This window comes from Pseudorasbora parva, chromosome 21, assembly GCF_024679245.1.
Source record: "Pseudorasbora parva isolate DD20220531a chromosome 21, ASM2467924v1, whole genome shotgun sequence".
Taxonomy (NCBI): Eukaryota; Metazoa; Chordata; class Actinopteri; order Cypriniformes; family Gobionidae; genus Pseudorasbora; species Pseudorasbora parva.
Window position 1 is genome coordinate 31,739,736 of NC_090192.1, and position 22,801 is coordinate 31,762,536.

Here is a 22,801-nt window from a genome sequence, read left to right on the forward strand (position 1 = left end):
TAGTTAAATACAAGAAAAACATTATCTCCATCACTCGGCATAATAAAATTATACTGCAAATATGGTTGACGCAATAATCAATGCAATACTGTAATGTTTACCAAAAATTGCTGCAAATACCTGTATAGTGAATTGTGGGAAGAGCGGCATGAACCACGTGACCGCCCGCCACTGGGGGCGATGAAAGCATGCCACAACTCCGTTTTTCAACGGCTCTGGCTTTAACTGTTATGCCACATTAAGTGCACCAAAACGCTATTTATTGTTTGAATTTTGTAATAAAACTTCAAAAATGTAAATGCTTAGACTTTTGTTTCATATCAAAAGCAGGTTTAGGCAATTTAGGGTGAGATTTACTCGGGCAGAGTGAGAGCGTGAGAACGAGCCTGAAAGCTGTAATGTGCTTTAAAAAAAGAATAATGAAACGCAATAATGGTGGCCGGTGTTGATTCGCCACAAATTAGTCTGTGTGTGGAAAATACAATGTCTCAGAATGTCTGTTGGGGGATTATCATAATAAAGGTTTAGCAGATATCAACTCACAGTCTACTAATAGGGCTACTCTTATGAGAGTTGACATGTAGTTGCAAAGTTAGTAGAATGTCTAAAGTGGACTATCGAAACAGTATCACCATAATCTTTAATGGCAATAATGTTATGATATTATCCATAATGGTAAAATCCTCTCTTGGAAAGCCTCTTGTGTAGATGTGGGCCAAAGGCAGAGCGAGACATTCATGCCGTGTTTGGATAGAAACTGGACAGGAGTGGGAGGACAGATTTACGTGGCCTTTTACACAGTACTCTCTGTGCTTGTGTTAATAAACAGCCTCAGAACACTGGTGATTGTCAGGAAGGAGGACAGAGGTGGGGTGTATTTTGTTGTTTTGTTCCAGTTTGTCAACGGTCTTATAGTTTTTTATTTGGAAAGGCAGAGTATTACTAGCACATTCATTTTGTGGGTGGATGGTACATGCAAATTTAGTTACAAGACCAGCAACATGCTGTAGCTGAGAAACAGAGACGCAGAATGGCTATTCCTGGACTGACACGGGTTTCTTCGACTCGAGGGGTCAAGGTTTGGTTGGATAGCATGGTAACATTAACACCTGCTGCACTCTCAGAAAAAAAGGTACAGTGCCGAGTGTCACTCGAGCGGTCCCATAAGACAGGGGTTTTCAAACTGAGAGGTCCTCCAGAAGGTTCTAAGGGGTCCCCAGAACATTTCAAATGCTGCTTACATACATTTATTGTGAAAGTTGCATATACAAATAATTTTTAACCCAAAAAATTATTCTTCTTCAGTTTTATACATTCAACATTATGTATTTAGGCAATTTACATTTGGAAACAATATGTTGTATTTATGTCACACTTACTAGTTATCTAACAGTTCAAATGTTTTTTCATACATAAAAATATACATATGGATTTTAGCAAGGGGGTCCCTCATAAAAGGTTCACACTATTTGGGGGTCCTTTCTTGGCATCATAAGGTTTGAAAACCCCTGCCCTAATGTGCAAAAGTGAAAAGGTACATCTTTACTCACCCCTAAATGGTACATTTTAGTACCTTAAAAAGGTACATATCAGTACTTTAAAAATGTGTATTAGTACCTTAAAGGTATATATTGGTTCCTTTTTGGTTTTGTAACTTAGGGTACTGCCCAGTGACAGCAATGTACCTTTTTTCTGACAGTGTGGTGAACTAAATATATTTATATATTGTGTGTATATTTTTCTAGTTTTTACCGATGAAAGCACCCCCTGTCCACCTTCTTTACAGGAAGCTGTTGAAATTGTCCTAACCTCTGTGCCGTCTGATTCAAGATGACAGCAGCGGGATGCGTCTACTCTTTGTTCTGTCACCTCTCACGGCTGCTTCAGGAAGCTGCCTGTGTCTTTTTGTCATCCGCATTCTGATGTGGGTTTACAGAGGTGTTGAGGATGACATTTGTCTGAGGAGTTGTGTGAAAATGAAAGTGGTCACACAAGGTCTCAAAGGGAGTGCATGTGTCAGTGCAAACAGGCTCTTTCGGACTATTACTGTACTTGCAGCAACACTAAGAAAATCTCTTGTACTGCTTTTTATTTATTAATTTTTTTTTTGTCCAACATTGCCATGTAAACTTGTTTTTTTTAATATATATAATTTTTTATGATTTATTTGACTTAAAATGATAGAACACAAAAAAATCATGCAACAGTTTGCATCAATTTTTTTGAGTTATGACAACTTTAAGTTAATTTACATTCAACCATCAAGCTACATTGAGGTTAGAGAAGGTTAGAGAACCTAAATAATTTGAAAACACAAAACAAAACTAAATAGTACCAGCGTTCTTGAATCCTGGAACCAATTCCAATATCTACTTCAGTTCAAATCAACAGCTATCATAGCACATGCTATAACTTATTTAACATGCATATTTAATGAACAAGTAAGATTTGACTTGTCACTGCTTAGAGTCAATGTTTACCTTCATGTATCTTCTCTTCAGCACAATGATAACCACAAAAAATCTACATAACAGTAACTACAACTTTTAGATGTCAAACATAGCATTAAACATGAACAGGTCTTTCCCTTCACTAAAAACTAATAAATTAGCACTTAATTTCAACATTTATTATCTTTATCCAGTCCTATGCAAAGAATGCTGGGAACTAGAAATCCACTTCCGAAGTTATTAAGACAATTTCATAAAGTTACTACAACCTAATAAATAAATAAAAATTTAAATTACAGAAAATATTAAAAACATTTCGCCGCTATAGAGGTCATTATTCAAAACGTATGCTAAACGTCTCTGGATTTAAACATTATTGGAAACATTAATAGATTTTAATCCAGAAATCGTACATATGGTGCCATTACGTATTTGTAATGATCAACGTTATGCAGAAATCTACAAAATAATGCTTGCAACTTAAAAGGTTTAATTAAAAAAATAAATTAGAATTTTTAACTTGCAACCATGCATTAATTTAAGTTGTGATAACAGGTCCCTTGAATTATATTTTAGAGTGTCACCACTCAAAAGTAACTGACTATAATTATGTAATTGTAACATTTGCATTTTAATATCATAAAAGCCACATTGATTCTCATGCACATTCATCAAAAGGTAAGACTATTGCAGAGAGCCTTAACAATTGCATAATGCAAAACAGTATTTTCATTTATTCTCTTAAAACATAAGCTTACCTTAAACTTTTAACACAATTTTTCTTTCAGGAAATGCAAACCTAGTTACTTCTACTCATGTGGCAATGAGCGCGAGCAGTAAAGCAATTTGTTCCCATGCATAGCATGCATGCATGCTTACAAGCAAATATATATTACAGCAGTAAGCCACTTAAGGCAGCTTATTACAGTGACTTTAAGGCAAGGGGATGTTGCCCCCCTTAAAACCACATCTTAAACATGGTAAAAGCACTGTTATAAACTCCTAGACATTTTTTCCTTTCATAAAATGAGTGAAAAAGCAATACGACTAAGACGCCAGAGTTAAATAAATAATACGATGTACTGTAGACTCCATTAATATAAATTCAGCTGATGCATAGTCAGTTTGAACTGAACTCAATGAGATTTTAGAGCCAGAACTTTTTTTTTATAATGTGCATTATTTATACACAGATATGAACAGCACGATTTGCTCTTTGGTTCAATCAATCACAGTTATGGCTCATCTGTACCCTGTGGTCAGAGATTTTTCCTCTGTATCTGAAGAGATGGAATTAAATGGTAGCTCAAGTTCATTAGAGCAGATCTTAGGTTTGATCTTTGCCTATAACATGAGACAAGTGGTTTTCTGAGAATGGAAAAACACCATAGATATCATAGCCTTCTCCGGCCCTGTCCAGGAGCCTGGCTTTTCCTTTGTCCAGGCATTTTAATTGACAGCGTCTGGCTGTAGTCCCATTCTACCACTGCAGAAGTCTTCAGCCCTACCTCACGCTGTCACATCAGCGTGTTTCACAGGGACTTAATTAAGGCTTATCCTTTGCAATGACGGCAGAGAAACTTTTACCTCAAAGAGGGTTTTAAGGTGTTTTAAAAATGCTGGGTATGAAATTCCTTCCAGTGGACGTCAAAACAAGTTGTCATAATGTGATCAGAATTGGTAGATAGACAGATGCTAGATTTCCCTGTTAGGTTGGTTGTTGAAAAATACCAGTAAGTCTGAAGTATTCTTTGGCTCGAGTTTGTCAGTTGTGTTTGTCAGTTGTGTATAAAGCCTGTCAAACGTTTTCACCATTGGGTAAACAACACCGTATAACGGGGCTGCTTTTTCAGCTTATTTTTTGTATAAAGACATTTTCCTTTGAATATTGTTACAGTTCATCATGAATAATACGATTTTGGGGCTTTTCATATTGAAATTCACCCTGGATCATCATCTTTCTAAACCCTGAGAAAAGACCACTAGTGGTGGCAAATGCTGTAACTGGAATTTGTTTTTGTGTTTGTACATTTCCAGTGACTTAAAAACAGCCACAAGCAGTTATTAAAATGATCCTGTGTACCTTTTAGCAAACTGTATTCCTCCAATCAGTGTTATTGTCCTCATAAATATGCAAATAAGAATGTTAGACTGGGTTTTTTACAAATGCACAGTGTGAAATCTTGAAACCTGAATATCTAGGATTAATTACTAACCCAGGGGAAATACGAACAGTGTGAAACAAGATAACACAGGATTATGTATGCATCACATTTTTAGCGTTTTATTTACAGGCAGACAGGAAACTGGGGTAGAGAGAGGGAATGGGATCAGTGACATGACCCGCCGTGAGTTGAACCAACAGCTTTATGCACTATCATTTAAAAGTTTGATTACAATTTATTTTCGATGGTCAACTTTAGACTTTCTACTAACTGTAAGTAGTTTTGCAACTACATGTTACCTAGAGGATTAGTAGACTGTTTTGTTTAGGCTTAAGGTTAGTAGAATAAGTTACATAAGACATACTTGCAAAATTACTTCAGTACAATGTCTATTGAGAGACCATCAAAATAAGGTATTCGCAGCAGACAGTCTAATGACTTGTAGTTGCACAGTTACTTCACTATCAAAATAAAGTGTTACAGATTTTTATTTGTATTATTTTTGTTTTGTTTTTCAAATTATTTTATGCTCACCAATTGGTGTGGGCAATATGAACAAAGTTATATGTCATTTTATTTCACCAAAACGATATCACAATATAGTTATTTTTTCTTTAAAGGTGCAGTGTGTAATATTTATGAGGATCTTTTTACAAAAATGGAAATATAATATACATAACTATGTTTTCAGTGGTGTATAAAGACCTTTTTTATTACCTAAGAATGAGGCATTTCCATCTACACACACTGCGGGTCCCCTTACAGTGAAGTCACCATTTTGAGCCGCCATGTTTCTATAGAAGCCCTAAACGGACAAACTGCTCTACAGGGCGCTAGCTACTCTCTGCTCTCAGACGACGACATCTTTGCCTTTTGTCGGCCAACGTAGCTTCTCTGGGCCCTATTTTAACGATCTGAAACGCAAGTGTCAAAGCGCGAAGTGCAAGTAACTTTGTGGGCGGGTCTCGGCGCTGTTGCTATTTTCCCGGCGGGATAAATGGCTCTTGCGCCCGGCGCAAATCTAAAATGGGTTGGTCTGAAGTAGCTTCATTATTCATAGGTGTGGTTTGGGCGTAACGTGAATAAACCAATCAGAGCGGCATCCAACATTCCCTTTAAAAGCAGGTGCGCGGTTCACAGCCTGAATAATTTGTAAGCTAGATTTATGCCTATTTTTTCACATCTTCGTGGCACACCACAATGATTTCTATCATCTCATGTGTTAATATATTTTTTTAGTGTAACAATTTATGATTTGCAAAAATAACTGTTGCATCTGTGTAGATTACATGAGCGAAGTGTATGCGCGTTGTGCACGCTATACACAAGCATGCGCCCTTAAAATAGCATAATGAACAACACGCAACGCGCCACTGACTTTAGACTAGGTTTTTTCTGGTCAGTGGCGCAATTGTTTAATGGAACAGCAAAATAGCACCAGGGATTGTTTGCGCCGGAACACGCCTCCTTTTTTGCGCTGAACCGCCCAGGGAGCGCAAGTTCATTCACTAGTTCACTAGCGGCGTGCTTCTGTGGAGGGAAAAGCGCGCTATGCGCGGGTGCAAAATAGGAATGAAACATGCGTCGGTGTACAAAGTCAATTGTGCTGGGTGCAAGATAGGGCCCTCTATGTGTTTCGAAAGAGTACAATTTACACAGTGCACTTTTATTTTTTAAAAATGTTGATACCTTGGAAATTTCATAATTTTAATCCCCTTTTTCAATATCATTAAAAAAAACTAATACTATCCTAAAAAGCTTAAGTTCAAGCTTACTGAATTGTCTTCATGGGTTAGTTCACCCAAAAATGAAATTGATGTCATTAATGACTCACCCTAATGTCGTTCCACACCTGTAGGACCTCAGTTCATCTTCACACACAGTTTAAGATATTTTATATTTAGTCCAAGAGCGTATCTAAGTGTATACACACTATACTGTCCATGTCTAGAAAGGGAATATAAACATCATCAAAGTAGTCCATATGTGACATCAGTTGGTTAGTTAGACTCTTTTGAAGCATCGAAAATACATTTTGGTCCAAAAATAACAAAAACTATGATTTTATTCAGCATGGTCTTCTCTTCCTTGTTTGTGTTCAATCCTTAAAAACGGTTTTGAATCAGTGAATTGATTATTGAATCATGAATCAGTCCGCTGATTCACAACCATTTGAATCTTTATTTGAGGATTGAACACAAACAAGGAAGAGAAGACAATGCTGAATAAATTTCTTTTTTATTTTTTTATTTTTTTTGGACCAAAATGTATTTGCGATGCTTCAAGAGATTCTAATGAACTAACTTATGTCTCGTATGGACTACTTTGATGATGTTTTTATTCCCTTTCTAGACATGGACAGTATAGTGTGTATACACTTAGATACGCTCTCGGACTAAATATAAAATATTTTAAACTGTGTCTGAAGATGAACGGAGGTCTTACGGGTGTGGAATGACATTAGGGTGAGTCATTAATGACATCAATTTCATTTTTGGGTGAACTAACCCTTTCAGTAAGCTTGATTTATCAACTCCGGATAAATCAAAAGACAAACTACAACACAACAAAGACACAAATGAAATAGAGCTACCTAAAAAACTTCAAGCACTAGAAATAAGAAAGACCTTCTACATAACATGTATTCTTATAAAAGTTACAAAAGTGATTTAATCAAAAGCAGTGAGAGATTTTCTCTTTGTTGCTGTTTGATTAACATTACTAATGACTGCAGCAGGTACATTTGGATGCTGTCACTTTAAGACAGCATTTTCTTGTTTACTTGCAAATACATGTCACTTTGACACAGAAGTATGTATATTTAATTGTTCATGCCCAATTAGGCAGCAAAAAGCACTGTCGAGTTGTCTCAGACAGCACTGAGAAAGTCTCTCAGAGAGCGCACGCATATACTGAAATTAGTTGTCTTTCGCTGCTTTCGCTGCTTCAATATATCTCTAAAATAATCTGTTTTTTTTAAACCGCAATGCTTACAAATGATAAGCTTTCGTGACTGCATAGCACAGCTACGTCACGTGAGCGTAACCGCAATAGAGCGATAGTCCAAAATCTCTAGCTTCTGACAAATTTCTACCGGTTAATCGTATATCGCCCACTTCTACTCTCAAAGGCAGTTGTGCTGCTTAATATTTTTGTGGAAACCATGATATATATTTTTTGAGATCCTTTAGTGAATAGTAATATCAAATTATGAAATTATTTCAAAAACATACGTCTTTACTGTAACTTTTGATCAGTTTAATGCAAGTATTAAGTTGAAACAAAATCCCACTGACCCAAAACCTTAGAAGGGTAGTGTATGTTTTCGTATTACCTTCCACACCACATACAACAGGGTAAGCGATTTCCCAGCTGTGTAACCCATGATAGGCTGTCTGATACTTAGATAAGCTCCAGTACCTGTCTGGCTTGAGCAATTCAATCGTAGCATGCTAGAAAAAGCAGCGATTTGGCCTTTCCTCTGTTGCTTTGTCTTTTAAAGAAAATCAATTTCCCTCAACAGATATCAGATATCAGGAAAGACAGAGAAAATCACCCCATGGCTGCATGATCTTCCTAATCCAGCCTTTTCGGGGGAAAAGTGAACGTTCTGAAACTGTTGGTATGTTTTCATGTGCCTATGGCGGTTGATTGAAATTCCTTAAAATGGATGCCATTAGAAGCCTTTGTAGTAGATTGATGTCTTGCTGTTGTTGGTTTGCTTTTTGCACTTTTATTTTAAGTGCATTCAAAAAGACAAGGAGATAATGCTTGCCGCACTATAAGGTTTAATCACAGATAACATTTGAATTTGAATGGCTGGTGAGAGGATATCATTTTCTCTTCTCAGAGGTTCAGCTCTTAGCTTTGGGCTCTTAGAGGTGGTTCATGGATTTTGTCAAAAGAGAGGCTCTTTGAGCGCATTTTATGCCTTTGTGCTCAAGGCTGCTCACGTTGCCACTAACACTTGACATTTTGAATGTTAACCAGTTCCAGTGAAAACAAATTATTATCATCAGCTTACTCCAAACGTGCATGTGGAGACTTTTGCAATGTCACTCGCAAATCAAATGTTGGCATGGATTCTCATGTTATTGTTGATGTATGTTATTTGTGGCAGCAAATTATTTTGAGACAATTGATGTGACATTGTTGTGCAAGCGATAATATTGAAATGGAAGGAGTATCAGACCACTGCAAATCTACCAAGACCTGGCTGTCCCTCTAAACTTTCAGCTCATACAAAGAGAAGACTGATCAGAGATGAAGCCAAGAGGCCCATGATACAGCTGAGGTGGGAGACTCTGTCCATAGGACAACAATCAGTCATATACTGTACAAATCTGGCCTTTATGGAAGAGTGGCAAGAAGAAAGACATTTCTTAAAGATATCCATAAAAACTTTCGTTTAATGTTTGCCACAAGCCACCTGGGACACACACCAAACATGTGGAAGAAGGTGCTCTGGTCAGATGAAACCAAAATTTAATAAAAAATGAACATATCCAGGTGTTAGAATGGCCAAGTCAAAGTCCAGACCTGAATCCAATCGAGAATCTGTGGAAAGAACTGAAAACTGCTGTTCACAAACGCTCTCCATCCAACCTCACTGAGCTCGAGCTGTTCTGCAAGGAGGAATAGGCAAAAATTTCAGTCTCTCGATGTGCAAAACTGATAGAGACATACCCCAAGCGACTGACAGCTGTAATCGCAGAAAAAGGTAGCGCAACAAAGTATTAACTTAAGGGGGGCGAATAATTTTGCACGCCCAATTTTTCAGTTTTAGATTTGTTAAATTTTTTTGAAATATTCAATACATTTCGTTCCACTTCATGATTGTGTCCCACTTATTGTTGATTCTTCACAAAAAATACAGTTTTATATCTTTGTTTAAAGCCTGAAATGTGGCAAAAGGTCGCAAAGTTCAAGGGGGCACAGTGTATATATACCGATCTACAAAGTGTCTGTAGGTGTCTATTTAATGCATTTTTTATTTTAAGTGAAAATGATTAATCTTTTAAACATAACTTGACAAACTTGTGGCTACTGGACCGTTTGAAAACCATGTTGACATGTATAGCATTCTTATATTTTAAAAGAAAATGTAGATTCACTCCAACCTTCTGTTTTGACGTCCTTTTTGGGGAATAGGGTTGAATCCTTAATTAAGAGGATCAAACATTAATCCTTCTCATAATTTGTTCCCTTCTTGGAAGAGATTTACAAGTAGCTGTAAATCTTTGATTTACAATGCAAATTTACTAGAGGCCCATCTGTGCTTTATCTTTTCTAATATGTCTGTTGCCATAGAGGATTTATGAATGGTGTACTTTAATTTCCTTTTTTTCTTTTCATCAAGTTTGTCCAGCTTCTTTTGTCCTTCGACACAGTATTCATGGCATTTGACAACAGCAAATTACTTTTGTATTAGTATTTGCTCTTGTTATGTGACATTCTGGAAAGGCTCTTGCTCTGATCATCCAAGGCAAAATAAATAAATAAATATATATATATATATAAATAAATAAATAATATATATATATATATATATATATATATATATATATATATATATATATATATATATATATATATAATCATGTTGCTCGCTGTTGAGATTCCTTTTTTCTTCAGTTCTTTAATTAATACATTTTCTTTGTTTAACTCTAAAACTCAATTTAAAACCTTTATTTTGGACAATTATGAAAAATGCCATGCATTGCATGACTGAGTTTAGTATTTAATATTTTGACTTGCACACATACTGGTAATCATCAGCAGCATGAGCCTTTTTCAAGCAGTTAGCCATGAGATGTTATCTAAGTCTATTGAGCTGCTAATCGTGTTCTTCTTATAAGTGTGATTTCATATTTTCCCCTGGTTATCTACATTCACACTAACTCTGTTTGAGAACCCTGAGCTGTCTCCATAGCTAGTGCCTTCTGTACATGGCAGCATCTTAACTATGATCATGAAACCTGATATAATTGGCTGATTTAAAGGACTTTGCATAGGCAGCAAGTCTCTTAAGTCACTCATAGCTCAAATAACGCGACTCTAGTGAAGAGCATACAGGATTCATCTGTAGGCAAGACAAGTTTATTTGTATAGCACATTTCATGCACAATGGCAATTTAAAGTGCTTTACACAGAAATTAATTAAAATATTAATATAAGTTGTACACTTATAATGTTAGTATGATTTTTGCATCAAAAATGGTTATAATGTATAAATAAAAGGCCATCATTTACTCCTTTGAATGCTTAGTTTAAAGGGGTGTGTCTGCTGTGGGACGGCAATGGAAACGCCCACTGTCTTGATTGGTTAACGTCTTTGCATATAAAATAAGTATTGCATATGGAACTCTCTAAAAAAAAATTACTACGTTTTACTGTTATTGTTTAAGTTATTAACTAATTGTGAAGTTTTGATTATAGTATTATATTTTAGATCTACTGTCATCGCTTGAAAGGTTGCAGCGATGAGCATTTTAGCCATAGACAGAGAGACAACTGCAACAAAAAAGACCCCAAAGATGTTTTCACCAATATCAGCACCACTGCGCTAAATACACCCGCAGATTGAGGCGTAAAAATTAAGTGAATTAATGATGAGGTCATATTCTCAATTCTTGACCCCTTTAAACTATTGTTAGCAATGCTTTGCAGTATTGGATAAAGTATGTTTTACAATTACAATGCACTCTGGGATTTCCTTATCTGTGAAGGATTTATACAATACCACAGAAGAATGTTTCTTAGAAAGTATAACTATGCTGCCTATAAGGTTTATTGTTCTTTAAAAGCGATTTTGTTAATTGAAATAAAGCTAAAATAAAATACAAATATCAGATAGAAAATATTTAAACTAAATGAAAATTAGAATTAATGTTGCCTCGACAATTCACTGAAATAAATTTCATTTTGAAAACTACAACTAAAACTGAAATAAAAATAATTAAAATGTATTATTAAAAACAATAACAAAAAATAAATAATTTTGTACAATAATAAATAGCAAAATATAAAAGTTTAAAAATAAAATCCAATTCAAAATATTCATAACTATAATAGTAAAAATAAATAAAAATAATAATAAATATAACACTGCCAACTTTAAAATATCTAGGCAGCTCACCAAGTTTGCTTGTGTCTCTTTCACACTCTCTTTCCCCTTTCTCTCTCCCTTTCCCTAAATCATTAAGCCTGATTATACAGGGTCGATGACTTGAATTGATTGACTGCTGATTTCGAACAGCTCCCCCTGGCTGTGAGGTGGACATGTTGTGCTATAAATCAGAAAACTCAAGCCATTCCAGCTAATAGAATATCCCAACTCAGGCTCGGTAATAAAAGGATTACAGTTTTTCATCTGTCTGCTCCTGAGAGCCCGATCCGAACCTCCGAGAGGCTGTTAGCATCCAACCTTGGACAAATCCAGCTCTTAATACAATATCCCAGAGATGGAGGGTGCATGAGGGGTGGAGTGATTGATCCATCACCATGGAGATTTTGTAAAGGAGGAAGAGAAGCTAAAAGCAAGAAGATTGGAATTGATTTTAGTTCTTAATGCTGCGCTGAGCTTGATTTATATTCCTCTGATGGAATGACTTTTATTTGTCTGCATTAATGTGTTTATGAGGGGCTGTTGAGAGGAGAGGGGAGATACTGTCAGTTGCTCCGTCTGTGAATAAGGGCTGACAGCTCTAATAGCTGTTTGTTTTCGTGTCTGTCTGAGGGAGTTTTTTCCAAAATGGATTTGACAGGCGTTAAGGGTGTGTACGCCACTGTGGTCATCTTTTATTTGACTGACAGCTGTATCAGGGTGGCGAGGTAGAGATGGGCAGGTGAATCATCGCAGGCCTTGACTCCTGTGTTCCACTGAAATATCCATGACCTTGCGGCTGCGTATCCACCGCAGGCTTGTTCTAACATAGACCCGGGGAAGATGCCCGTCATCATGCCTGAGCTAGTATTGATTTGGATGCAATGTCTCGCACAAATATGAAACAGTGTTCCATTCCCTGCACAGTTAGACAGGATGGGATGTATTCAGGCATCTGGCCATGTGGAAACTAAAGTTGTCCTGAGCATGATGTGCCATGTGATTGCATCCATTAGGGATGTCAAAATACACAAAAATAAATGTAGGGATGATATCAGGTTTTTCTACAGTATCTCATAACTACTGGCCCAGGAGTCTTCAGTCTGGTTTTGAATATGTGCTATGATGAAAATATTGGTGTGTACTGTAATAATATAATGTTTATGCCATTCAAGAGTTTGTAAGATTTTTTTAATAGTTTTGAAAATGGTCTTAAATGGTCACTAAGGCTCAAAATGTACAGTAAAATTTGATTTGACCCAAAATGCAGTAATTTTTGGCAATATTGTGAAATATTTTATTAGATATGTGAAAATACTTGAAAAAAACTTTAATATATTTAAAATATCTATTTATTTCTGTGATTGCAAAGCTGAATTCAGCATTATTATCATTACAGAATTCAGCACCATTACTCCAGTCTTCAGTGTCATATGATCCTTCAGAAATCATTTTAATATACTGATTTGCTCTTATTATCATCAGAATTGGAAAAAATGGGAAAAAGTGCCTTTTGTCAGAATTCTCTGCTAAATAGACAGTTCAAAATAACAGCATTTGAAATAGATTCCTAATAAAGTTCACCAACCAGGACCGGACTCCATAACCCATAAAGCAATACCATATTTTCATTAGCTTTAATTTACAGTATTCAATAGCATATTTGTTTTTGCTATGGTATTAAAATTGGTAAAGCATGACATTTCACTGCTCATGCCATTATGAAATTTGCTCATGCCATTATGACATATTTTCTTTGCAATAGAACTACAATGCCCATCTCAGTCAGAAGAATATATCGCAATTATGTTATATTATGTGAGTGAAGTTGTTTTGCTGGTGTTTTTCAGTTTGGTTTTACTTCACAGTGTCCTCAAGAGCCTGGTAAATGACCTAAGGGCAACCAAAACACATTCCAGTGTTATGTTAAAAGTGGTACAATTACGAAAACATCTTGCACAAACCAGCTTTTAGCTATTACAAGCTATTTTCTTGTACAGACATGCTGACATGTCCTTTCCTAAAAAAATCTCCTCTACAGCCCTTCTACTTCCACTCTTTCTCCATCATTTATGTTCACCTGCTCTGCAGTTCATCATTTCAAAAAGAAGCCGTGTTGAGTCTGTGTGTGTGTGTGTAGTGGCAGTATAAGGCAGAATTAGCTTTAGCCCAGATGAAAACACTCTTGACAGTGAATATCAGTTCTTAAGGTGCCAGCAGATTTTTTTTTTTTTTTTTTTTTTTTTTGTCGGTCAGATTACTGTGTGTGAAGAAAATCTGACTGAGCCAGGATCACTGCTGCAAAAGCAAGGTTAATGTCAACATCAAACTGCAACACATTTTGCTACAGAAATATAATTTCAGGATAAAATTTTAACTGGATTTTAGAATTTGATTTCATGTTGACTTCTGTTACATCTGACTTTATTTACCTGCATCTCTCTCTTTCATGCACTGTTACACTCTCATTCCTTCTGTTGGGCATATTTATCATCTGTAACATGCTTCTCTTCTTTCCCATAAGCACCAGAGTTGTCCAGCAGGGGTGTCTTACTTATGACCTGATAATACTTCCTCACTTATAAGCACCTTTTCTTTCACTAAATCTTTCCCTTTCTCACACTTTTGAAAGTCTTGTGATGAATACCCTGAGTAATGGAGGCCTATTTAACTCTAATCTTCCACTGTTAAATATTTAGTAATGGTTAATGAGAGCGTTTATCTTGGCTTTTTAGAAGATAGAGGGATGGAAGATTAAACTTTATCCTTATTCTGTAACATTTGCCATCTGCTCCTTTTTCATGTTCTTTATTTTATTTTTTATATGAAATGTACTACCATGTATCCTACTGATTTAACAGCCATATTTTTTATTTAGAAAGTATAAGGTCTATGAAGTAGAGCCACCTCTTTATAATATGGCTTTTTATCTCTTTTGGTGAGTGTGTTGAAATCCTCCAAATCATAGTCGGACATGTGATTGAGTGTTTAGCACTTTAAACAGTACATTGAGCTGTGGAGCTCACATGTATAACAAGTGCTTCAATCTGGATTTTGCAATTTTTTTTTTTTTGCCCATTATTTTTTTGGCCTCTTATTATGTTGTAAAGAAGAATCCTGCATATAGTTGTAATAGTGTACAATAAATATTTAAATTTTAAAATAAAACTTTTTATAAAACTAATATTTTATTATATTATGTTTAAAATATTTTTTTTGGAAGCGCAGCACTGAATATGAATTAATTATAAATATGAATAGAAATGAAAAAATGTAATGGCTGATTAGTGCATAATTGTTTGACAGCCCTAGTTTCATGTGATAAGCCATATTTGAGGTTGATGAATGATAGGCGAATGTTTGTTAATGATCTGTCCTAGCCTAGAAATCTAGACTCACACTACTCACACTCACACAATGTAATTTGCAGCCAGGGCGTCTAGCAACTCTCCGTTGGCTTGCGAGCTGGAAAAACCAAATTCTGGTCAGGCCAATCACATCGTGTATAGAGTCGGTGATCGGGCTTAACATAACGATTGCACGTTCCATCAAAGTTGAGACGTTCTACGTGAATTCCCTGCTACTTAATAACAAAGACGGCTGCTGCTTCTGGCGAACAGCGGCCTTTCGAATCGGCTTTAGCTGTGACTCTGAAAGACTTCAAGAAAAAAACAAAGAACAACACTGAAGTCATTCTTAAAAACACGCTCACGCTCTGACTCACACTCTGACTACGTCACCTTCAATGCTCTTATTGGTTGTAGCGCTATCCTATTGCATGCAGAGGGAGTTTGAAAGACAACCGTTTATCCCGCGCCTCGGATTGAGCCCTGTCAATTGTGTATTCCCAGACCCAACATCTTGATGTGGGTAAGTCTAGATCTGTCCGTCACAGCCTGCGTGATTTCGCCACTTTCTGTGGGGGGTTTTTTCTGCGACTAAACGATTTCATACAATTTTTTTCAACCTACCAGTAAGCCTCTAGTCGACTAACAGTTAGGGACAGCCCTAGTAGTATGTCTTTTTAGTATAGTAAAAAAATCCACAATAAAGCTTAGCCTTTTGTACCTTATTTCTAGTATACCTCAAGCTTTTATGAATGTTTTTTTAAGTGACTCATGTCATTAAAACTCAGGCATAATTGTGTGAATCACAGCTCCTGCTGAATGCATTATCATTATATTACCTGTGGATCAAATATCAGCCAGAGGGCTTGTGACACTTTGTCTTTATATAGAGCCAGTAAGACATTCCACAGAGCCGTTGGCATCCAGCAGTCATAAGGAACAGTGTCCCATAGAGCTGTTGTTCTCCTGTTGGCCAGACACACTGGCAGAGCAGAAACCCTATACTGCCTGGCCGGGATAATGATTTCCTAGTGGAAGGAAAGGAACCATAAGTCAACACTGAAGTCAAGCGGAATATGTGTGCTGAATCGCTCAAAGTGTTCCTGAGTGCCGTGGGAAGAGAGTGTGCTAAGGACTCTTGAAGAATGTCATCTGCTTATGCGTGTCGTGACGCTGGCGGCCCTCAGGCACCCCTCGGGCTGAACTGATTCTGCCCTTCTGCGTTAAACTCTGCAGAGCTGCTCTACAAAGCTCTCGCTCCACGCTGTGGTCACAGGTTGCATTGCTTCTGCATCTCAAAAAGCCTCTTTGACTAGACCATGTGCAACAAAAGCTTAAGAAACATCCTCAGAAGATAAGGCACTAGCATTGTGGTGCATTTTGTTCCTGTCATAGAGTTTGTTCTGCTAAGTTCTGTATCAAAGTTATTCTTGGCAACTGGAAAGATCAATTTACATGGTGCGGTATAATATAATATAAAACTGCTAAGTCAGCTCATGCTTTATCTCTGAAATACTTCATGCTCAGCCGTTCTGCTTTTTTTCAGAGATTAATCATTGAAATGTGCCACATTAATGGAACTGGATCTCTGGTGCAGAAACTGCTCCACGTCCAAAGCTTGTTCTGCACTTTTTAACTAATAAAGACATTGAGAGATTTTTAAGCCATTATTTAATGGAAGCTTAGTGCAGTGTGTCAAACATAATGATTTTTCCCCGTGCCCTAAAATACATTTCATGTGTTCTTCATTTATTCAAATAAATGTAATGTTAGCAAAAGCTAATATTGCAGCGTTAAAGGCGATAATGCCAGTGGCGGGGCGACTTGTTTGGGTCGCCGCTTGGCCTACTTAACTAGAACTCCATTTCTCACGGCATCGGGTTTCTCTGCAGTATCTACAGGTGCTTGTTGGATCTACCAAACTTAATCACATTTGATATCAAGGACGCCACAGATCTGAAAGCAGCTCATGATAAACAGATTGCACCGTTCTGACATTTCTTACTCGACGCCCTCTTCTTTTGTATACACGTAGCACACGCACTAGTCACACCTGAAAGCCTATATCGGGGGAGCATGACTATGGGGTGGAGTTATTTTGGGATCCCTGGGAAAAGGTCTCATGTAAACGGTAAGGGAGATTTGATGATGGGTACATTGAGTGTTAATGGGGCAGGGGTGTGTTTTTGTGAATATGTGTTTATGTGTGTCATCTAATGGAAAAATCAGCAGATGGTTTGTCTATATTACTCTCTCTGTGGAGATACTGTGCGAACCCTGGGATGAGGAGAAGCTCTTCGACCTGAAGTTTTAAAGGTTAAGAAAGTGCATGGGACAGTTCAGATAGCAGCACGACTCCATTCTGAAAATCTCATTTTAATTTTTTACTCTTTATGTGAGTGTTTAAGGCGGCTTTTACTGTTTATGTTATGACCATGAGTATATATCGTGAGCTTGTCCAAAATCTAGACATCGTAAAAATGACTGTGTTTAATATTATTAAAGGATTAGTTCGCCCAAAAAGGAATATTGTCGTCACTGAGTGTGTTTACATACACATCTTAACACTGCTACAGCTGATACTCCGACAGTGTGTAATGTCACGCATGGTTTAAATGCATTAAGCAGTGCTCTTTTATCAGGTGAAGGTCAAAAACTGTTTAAGAAAAACCAGATTTCACTCTGCATGTAAACTTTGACCAAAAGCCTGATGTCTTTTGGTTTCTTACATCGTCTAGGTTAAGTAATAAATAGTTTAAAAAAAAAATCTTTATTCTAAATGTCATTCTAAAGTTGTATGAATAACGTATTCACCCTTTTCAATAGAATTACAATGAATGGGGACTAGAGCGTCATGGCACTTTTGTTTCCTTTTTGAAGCTGCAAAACTTGTCATGATTCATTGTAATTCTGTTGAAAAGAGCAAACAATATATATCTCTCCTGTTTTTTCCCTCCCCCCAAAAGGAAAAAAAAAACATGCAGGTGCTTTCAGAATGATATGCATTTCACTGAAAATATTTTCATTTTTGGATTTATCTTTAAATGCTGGGATATACAAATCTTGGTAAAAATCTAAGAAAAGGTTGTGCAGTGGATTCCAGCCTTGAAGTAAACAGACTTAGTTCTAATCCTTCTAACCCTTTTCCCCCATTCTCATTTCTCTTTTAGGATGAGCAGGTGGTTCTGCTAGATGACGTTTCTGTCACGCCTGGTGTGTTCAAGCAGATGCATGAAGTGGCAAAAGGTTTTAAGCCAGAGCATTAACACTCTAAACAACAAACAGATAAGATGTGTTTGCACATGATGCCTCCAGCTGCTTATCCGTAGGGTCAGTGTATGGACGGGAGGAGTGCGATACAAAAAGAGAGACACCGGAGTGGCGACCCCGTCGCAGGCTATGGGGGCCATGGTGACCTAGATTCAATGGTTGTTTCCTGGCAGGGCAAAATCATTGGTGTTTAATTCCTGCCCTCTTTTTATTCTACCTCCCTACCAGAGTGAGGCGCCACCCTCTCTCTGTCCCTGCTACCCACTTGGTCAAGACAGCTATGGCTGGAGTGAGGAAGTTGGCACGAGTTGTCAGGCACCAAGGTCTTCACCGCCTGATCTTTGCACTCATTCTCTTCTGTCTACTCTCCATGGCCTACCTGGCTTATCACGTCAGTGCTGGACCCAAGATCAAGGAGGCCCCTCTGCCGCTACCACTGGGGGATTGTGTAGCTACATCGGTAGTTGGTGGCGGACAAAGGGCTCCCCTGTTCCTGCCATCGCAGATCAGCCAGCGGCGACACTCGCCGAGGACAGCAGACACCTCTCGGACGGAGCCTGTGGTGTTACTCTTCGTGGAAAGCATCTATTCCCAACTCGGACAAGAGATTGTTGCCATCTTAGAGTCAAGCCGCTTTCATTACCGCACTGAAATTGCACCGGGAAAGGGGGACATGCCTCCTCTGGCTTGGCGAGGTCGTGGTCGATACGCACTCATCGTCTATGAGAATCTGCTCAAGTACGTCAACTTGGACTCGTGGAACCGCCAGTTACTGGATAAATACTGCCAGGACTACGGAGTGGGAATCATTGGCTTCTACCGGGCGAATGAAAACTCGCCATCCAGCGCTCAGCTCAGAGGCTTCCCTCTGTTCTTGCGTTCAAACCTGCCACTTTGGGATTACAGAGTCAACCCTGCTGCACCCCTACTCTACATCACCAAACCTAATGAGCTGGAACCTGGCCCTTTACCTGCAGACAACTGGACCACCTTCCTGTCCAACCACAGCACCTATGAGCCTGTGCTGTTAGCTAGCCCCAGGCCAGCAGAACCCAACCAACTCCCAACACACTCACACCAACAGAGAGCGCTGCTAGCTACGGTTGTGCAGGACCTAGGTCTTCACGATGGCATCCAGCGGGTGTTCTTTGGTGGAAGCTTGTCGTTTTGGCTGCACAAGCTGCTGTTTGTGGATGCTGTGGGCTATTTAACTGGCAGGAGGCTCAGCCTCTCATTGGACAGATTTTTGCTGGTGGACGTGGATGACATCTTTGTTGGGAAAGAGGGGACCCGCATGAAAGTGGCGGATGTTGAGGTAAGAGCCTTAAAAAAGTTACTGGATATAAGTGCTATTCAGTTTATACTGACTTTTCCAGGTGTAAGCATCACTGTAATAATCACAAATGCAGTGTAAAATGTACAAAAATACATATAATAAAAACAATGATTGAGTAGATCACCAATATCCCTAAAGCTTGCACAGCTGTATGGGTTTGGCATTTTTGCAGCTTTAAGATGCTGTTGAAGGTTTGATGATCACATTGGCTTGTTCATGAGTTAGCTGATATCTGCGACTGGTTTGCAGAGATCATCTTCACTTGTATCTTGGCAGGATTTCAGATTATGATTTTTTTCTTTTTCCCATGGCAGAGGAAAAAAGAGTTGCATTGAAAAAAAGAGTTCAGCCCTATCTAGTGACCTGAATATCATAGACTATAGAAGCAACCCAGATCACCCTAGCAAAAAATAGATATCTTCCCAACCATATAGGAAAACCTTGGGAACCACCACTCATACTTTTACGAGAAAGTGGGGGAAAAAAACTAGTTTGTTGACATGAAATGATCTGTTTGTGGTAGGGTTGATAGGGAATCAGACATCAATCAGAGCTGACCCAGTTTGTCTTCCATCAAAGGTATCTTTTGTTTGAATAATCCAAGCTCTTTACTCTCAGAGCTTCTCTCTGACTGCCATCACACTCCCAGAGCTCCCCCATGACTGAAATGAAGCTAATGAATTAGCACGCTTAATACGGATCAGGGAGATGTATTCTCTCTGCCGTTGTTTGTAGAGAGCCTTGATTATTGTGCAAGAGGGAGAGCTTGTTTGTAATGCATTGGAGCATGGTATTCTTTCTGTCTCTCCTTCTCAACTCCTCAGAGTGAAAGAAGGCTCTTGCTGAAGGCTAGCATGGGCTAATTAGACTGGCTCACTTTTTAATTTAAGCAGATACATTCTCATAGGGGTCTCTGTGTGGCCAACCACACCAAAAGCAATGTCAGGCCTATGGTTATCACTTTCAAATTTCTCATCTTTCACTTCTCCCCCTTTATCTTCATTGCATTTCTTGTTTCTGCAATATCTGTCCTCTTTTATCCACCTCTTCTCCAACTTTCAGCCAGTATAAGATTCTTTAATGGTAGAAATGTGTAAGCCTGAGACTTTTATACTATGCTAGATATATTCTTAAAAAGAAGTCTTAAAAATAAGTATTTTGTTGTAAATAAAAAGAAAACTACTTTAATTTGTAATTGTTTTAAATTTACTGGATTATCCAAAATTGATATTGGTATCTGGATTATCCAAAATTGATATTGGTATCTGGATTATCCAAAATTAGTAAAAAAAAAAAAAAAAAGTGTATTTATTATTATTATAGCAAAAATAACTGTTTTTCAGGATATCATCACTGTGACTCATGTTGTGATACATTTATACCACCCGCTATTAGTTGTAACCTAAAGTAGCTTCATATACCCCAATATATACACTATAAAATTATGTGTATTGAACCAGTCGAAAATTGTTTTTTTCCTTCATCTTCTCATTAGGCACTGCTTCACACACAGAATAAACTTCGTGCTCTGGTACCCAATTTTACCTTCAACCTGGGATTCTCTGGCAAGTTCTTTCATACAGGTATGATGAAATTGTTAGATGACTTAAACAGATTAAAACCTATCTCCACAAATGCATTTATTGTCTATCTCTCTGGTCTTTCTCTTCAGGTACAGACGAGGAAGACGAGGGTGACGACACGCTGCTCCGACACCGGCAGGAGTTCTGGTGGTTCCCGCACATGTGGAGCCACATGCAGCCTCATCTCTTCCACAACGTCAGCGTGCTCGCGGAACAGATGAGACTTAATAGACAGTTTGCACAGGTCAGAATTCGCCTTGATGCATGCTGAATAATGTTTTTGAATTCCGGTGTATATATTTTGCGCATGAATTTGTTTCTTTTTTGCATGGCTAAAAAGTAATTCCAGGTTGTGTTTCTTTTAGGAGCATGGCATCCCCACAGACATGGGTTACGCTGTAGCCCCCCATCACTCAGGAGTTTACCCTGTGCACAGTCAGCTTTATGAGGCCTGGAAGAGTGTATGGGGCATCAAGGTGACCAGCACAGAGGAGTATCCTCATCTCAGGCCTGCCCGCTACCGCAGGGGATTCATACACAACGGCATACAGGTAGGAACCAAAGTTCACCTAGCCTCAATCAAACGTTTCTCAGGGTGCGTTAACGTAAGATGTATTGGTTGCATCTAGTGAAACAGCTAGACTGAATTCAACAGAATGCAGGGATACATTTTTTATCTTGATGCCAAAGATGTAAATGTCTTTGACTTCAACAGTGTTGTTTTTAAGGAAATGAATTTAAATACATGTCTCATGATAATTGCCTAACAGCTAATGCAGTCAACAATGTCAGGTATTAATGCATCAGTCGTAAACTATGTCAGAGTTTTGCCTTTTGGGTATGGTGGCACACCTTATCTCAGAGAAAATGGGCTTGGTATCCTTTCACTGCAGTGGAATATCTTTTTTTTTTTTTTTTTTCAGTTTATCAAAATGAGTTAATGCAATGTGTCAAACTAACAATGCTTTTAAAACATATACTAATCAAGATTAATGCTAATTTCCACTAAAGTCTAAAATAATTAAGACTTTTAATGTTTTTTTCTCTTATGTAATGTTTTTTAAAAATCAAAAATACAGTAAAAACAGTGATATTGTGAAATATTATTACAATGTAAATTATTTTTATTTTTTTTATTTTAATACATAATTTTAAAATATAATTTATTCTTGTGATGGCAAGCTGAATTTCCAGAAGCCATTCCGCTGGTCTTTAGTGTCACATGATCCTTTAGAAATCGTTGTAATATGCTAATGTTGTGCTTATTTATTAATAATGGTTCTTAATATTATTATCAATGTTGAAAACAGTTTTTGCTGCTTAATATTTTTTGACTATTCCCTGATGGATAGCAAGCTTCAACAGCATTTATATGAAATGGAAATTTTGTACAATTATAAATGTCTTTATAATCTCTTCTGATCAATTTAATTTGATTTCCACAAAAATATTAAGCAGCAAAAAATTGTTAACATTGATAATACCTTTTTGGCCGGTAGTGTATTTTGCTCTTTTTAACCTTTAAAATGCATTTAAGTTAATAAT

The 22,801-nt window shown here is 37.5% G+C and overlaps 1 protein-coding gene across 3 annotated transcripts in view; it reads left to right on the forward strand.

Annotated features, from left to right (window-relative positions):
- Window positions 1-22,801, forward strand: part of ndst2b (N-deacetylase/N-sulfotransferase (heparan glucosaminyl) 2b) — an 81,532-nt gene that overhangs the window by 47,459 nt on the left and 11,272 nt on the right. For all 3 annotated transcript variants that reach the window (XM_067430447.1, XM_067430449.1, XM_067430448.1), the window contains 4 exons: window positions 18,238-19,652; window positions 21,169-21,256; window positions 21,346-21,500; window positions 21,622-21,807. In XM_067430447.1, coding sequence (XP_067286548.1) covers window positions 18,618-19,652; window positions 21,169-21,256; window positions 21,346-21,500; window positions 21,622-21,807 — 1,464 coding nt within the window. In that variant the 5' untranslated portion in view covers window positions 18,238-18,617. The remainder of the gene's footprint in view (window positions 1-18,237; window positions 19,653-21,168; window positions 21,257-21,345; window positions 21,501-21,621; window positions 21,808-22,801) is intronic.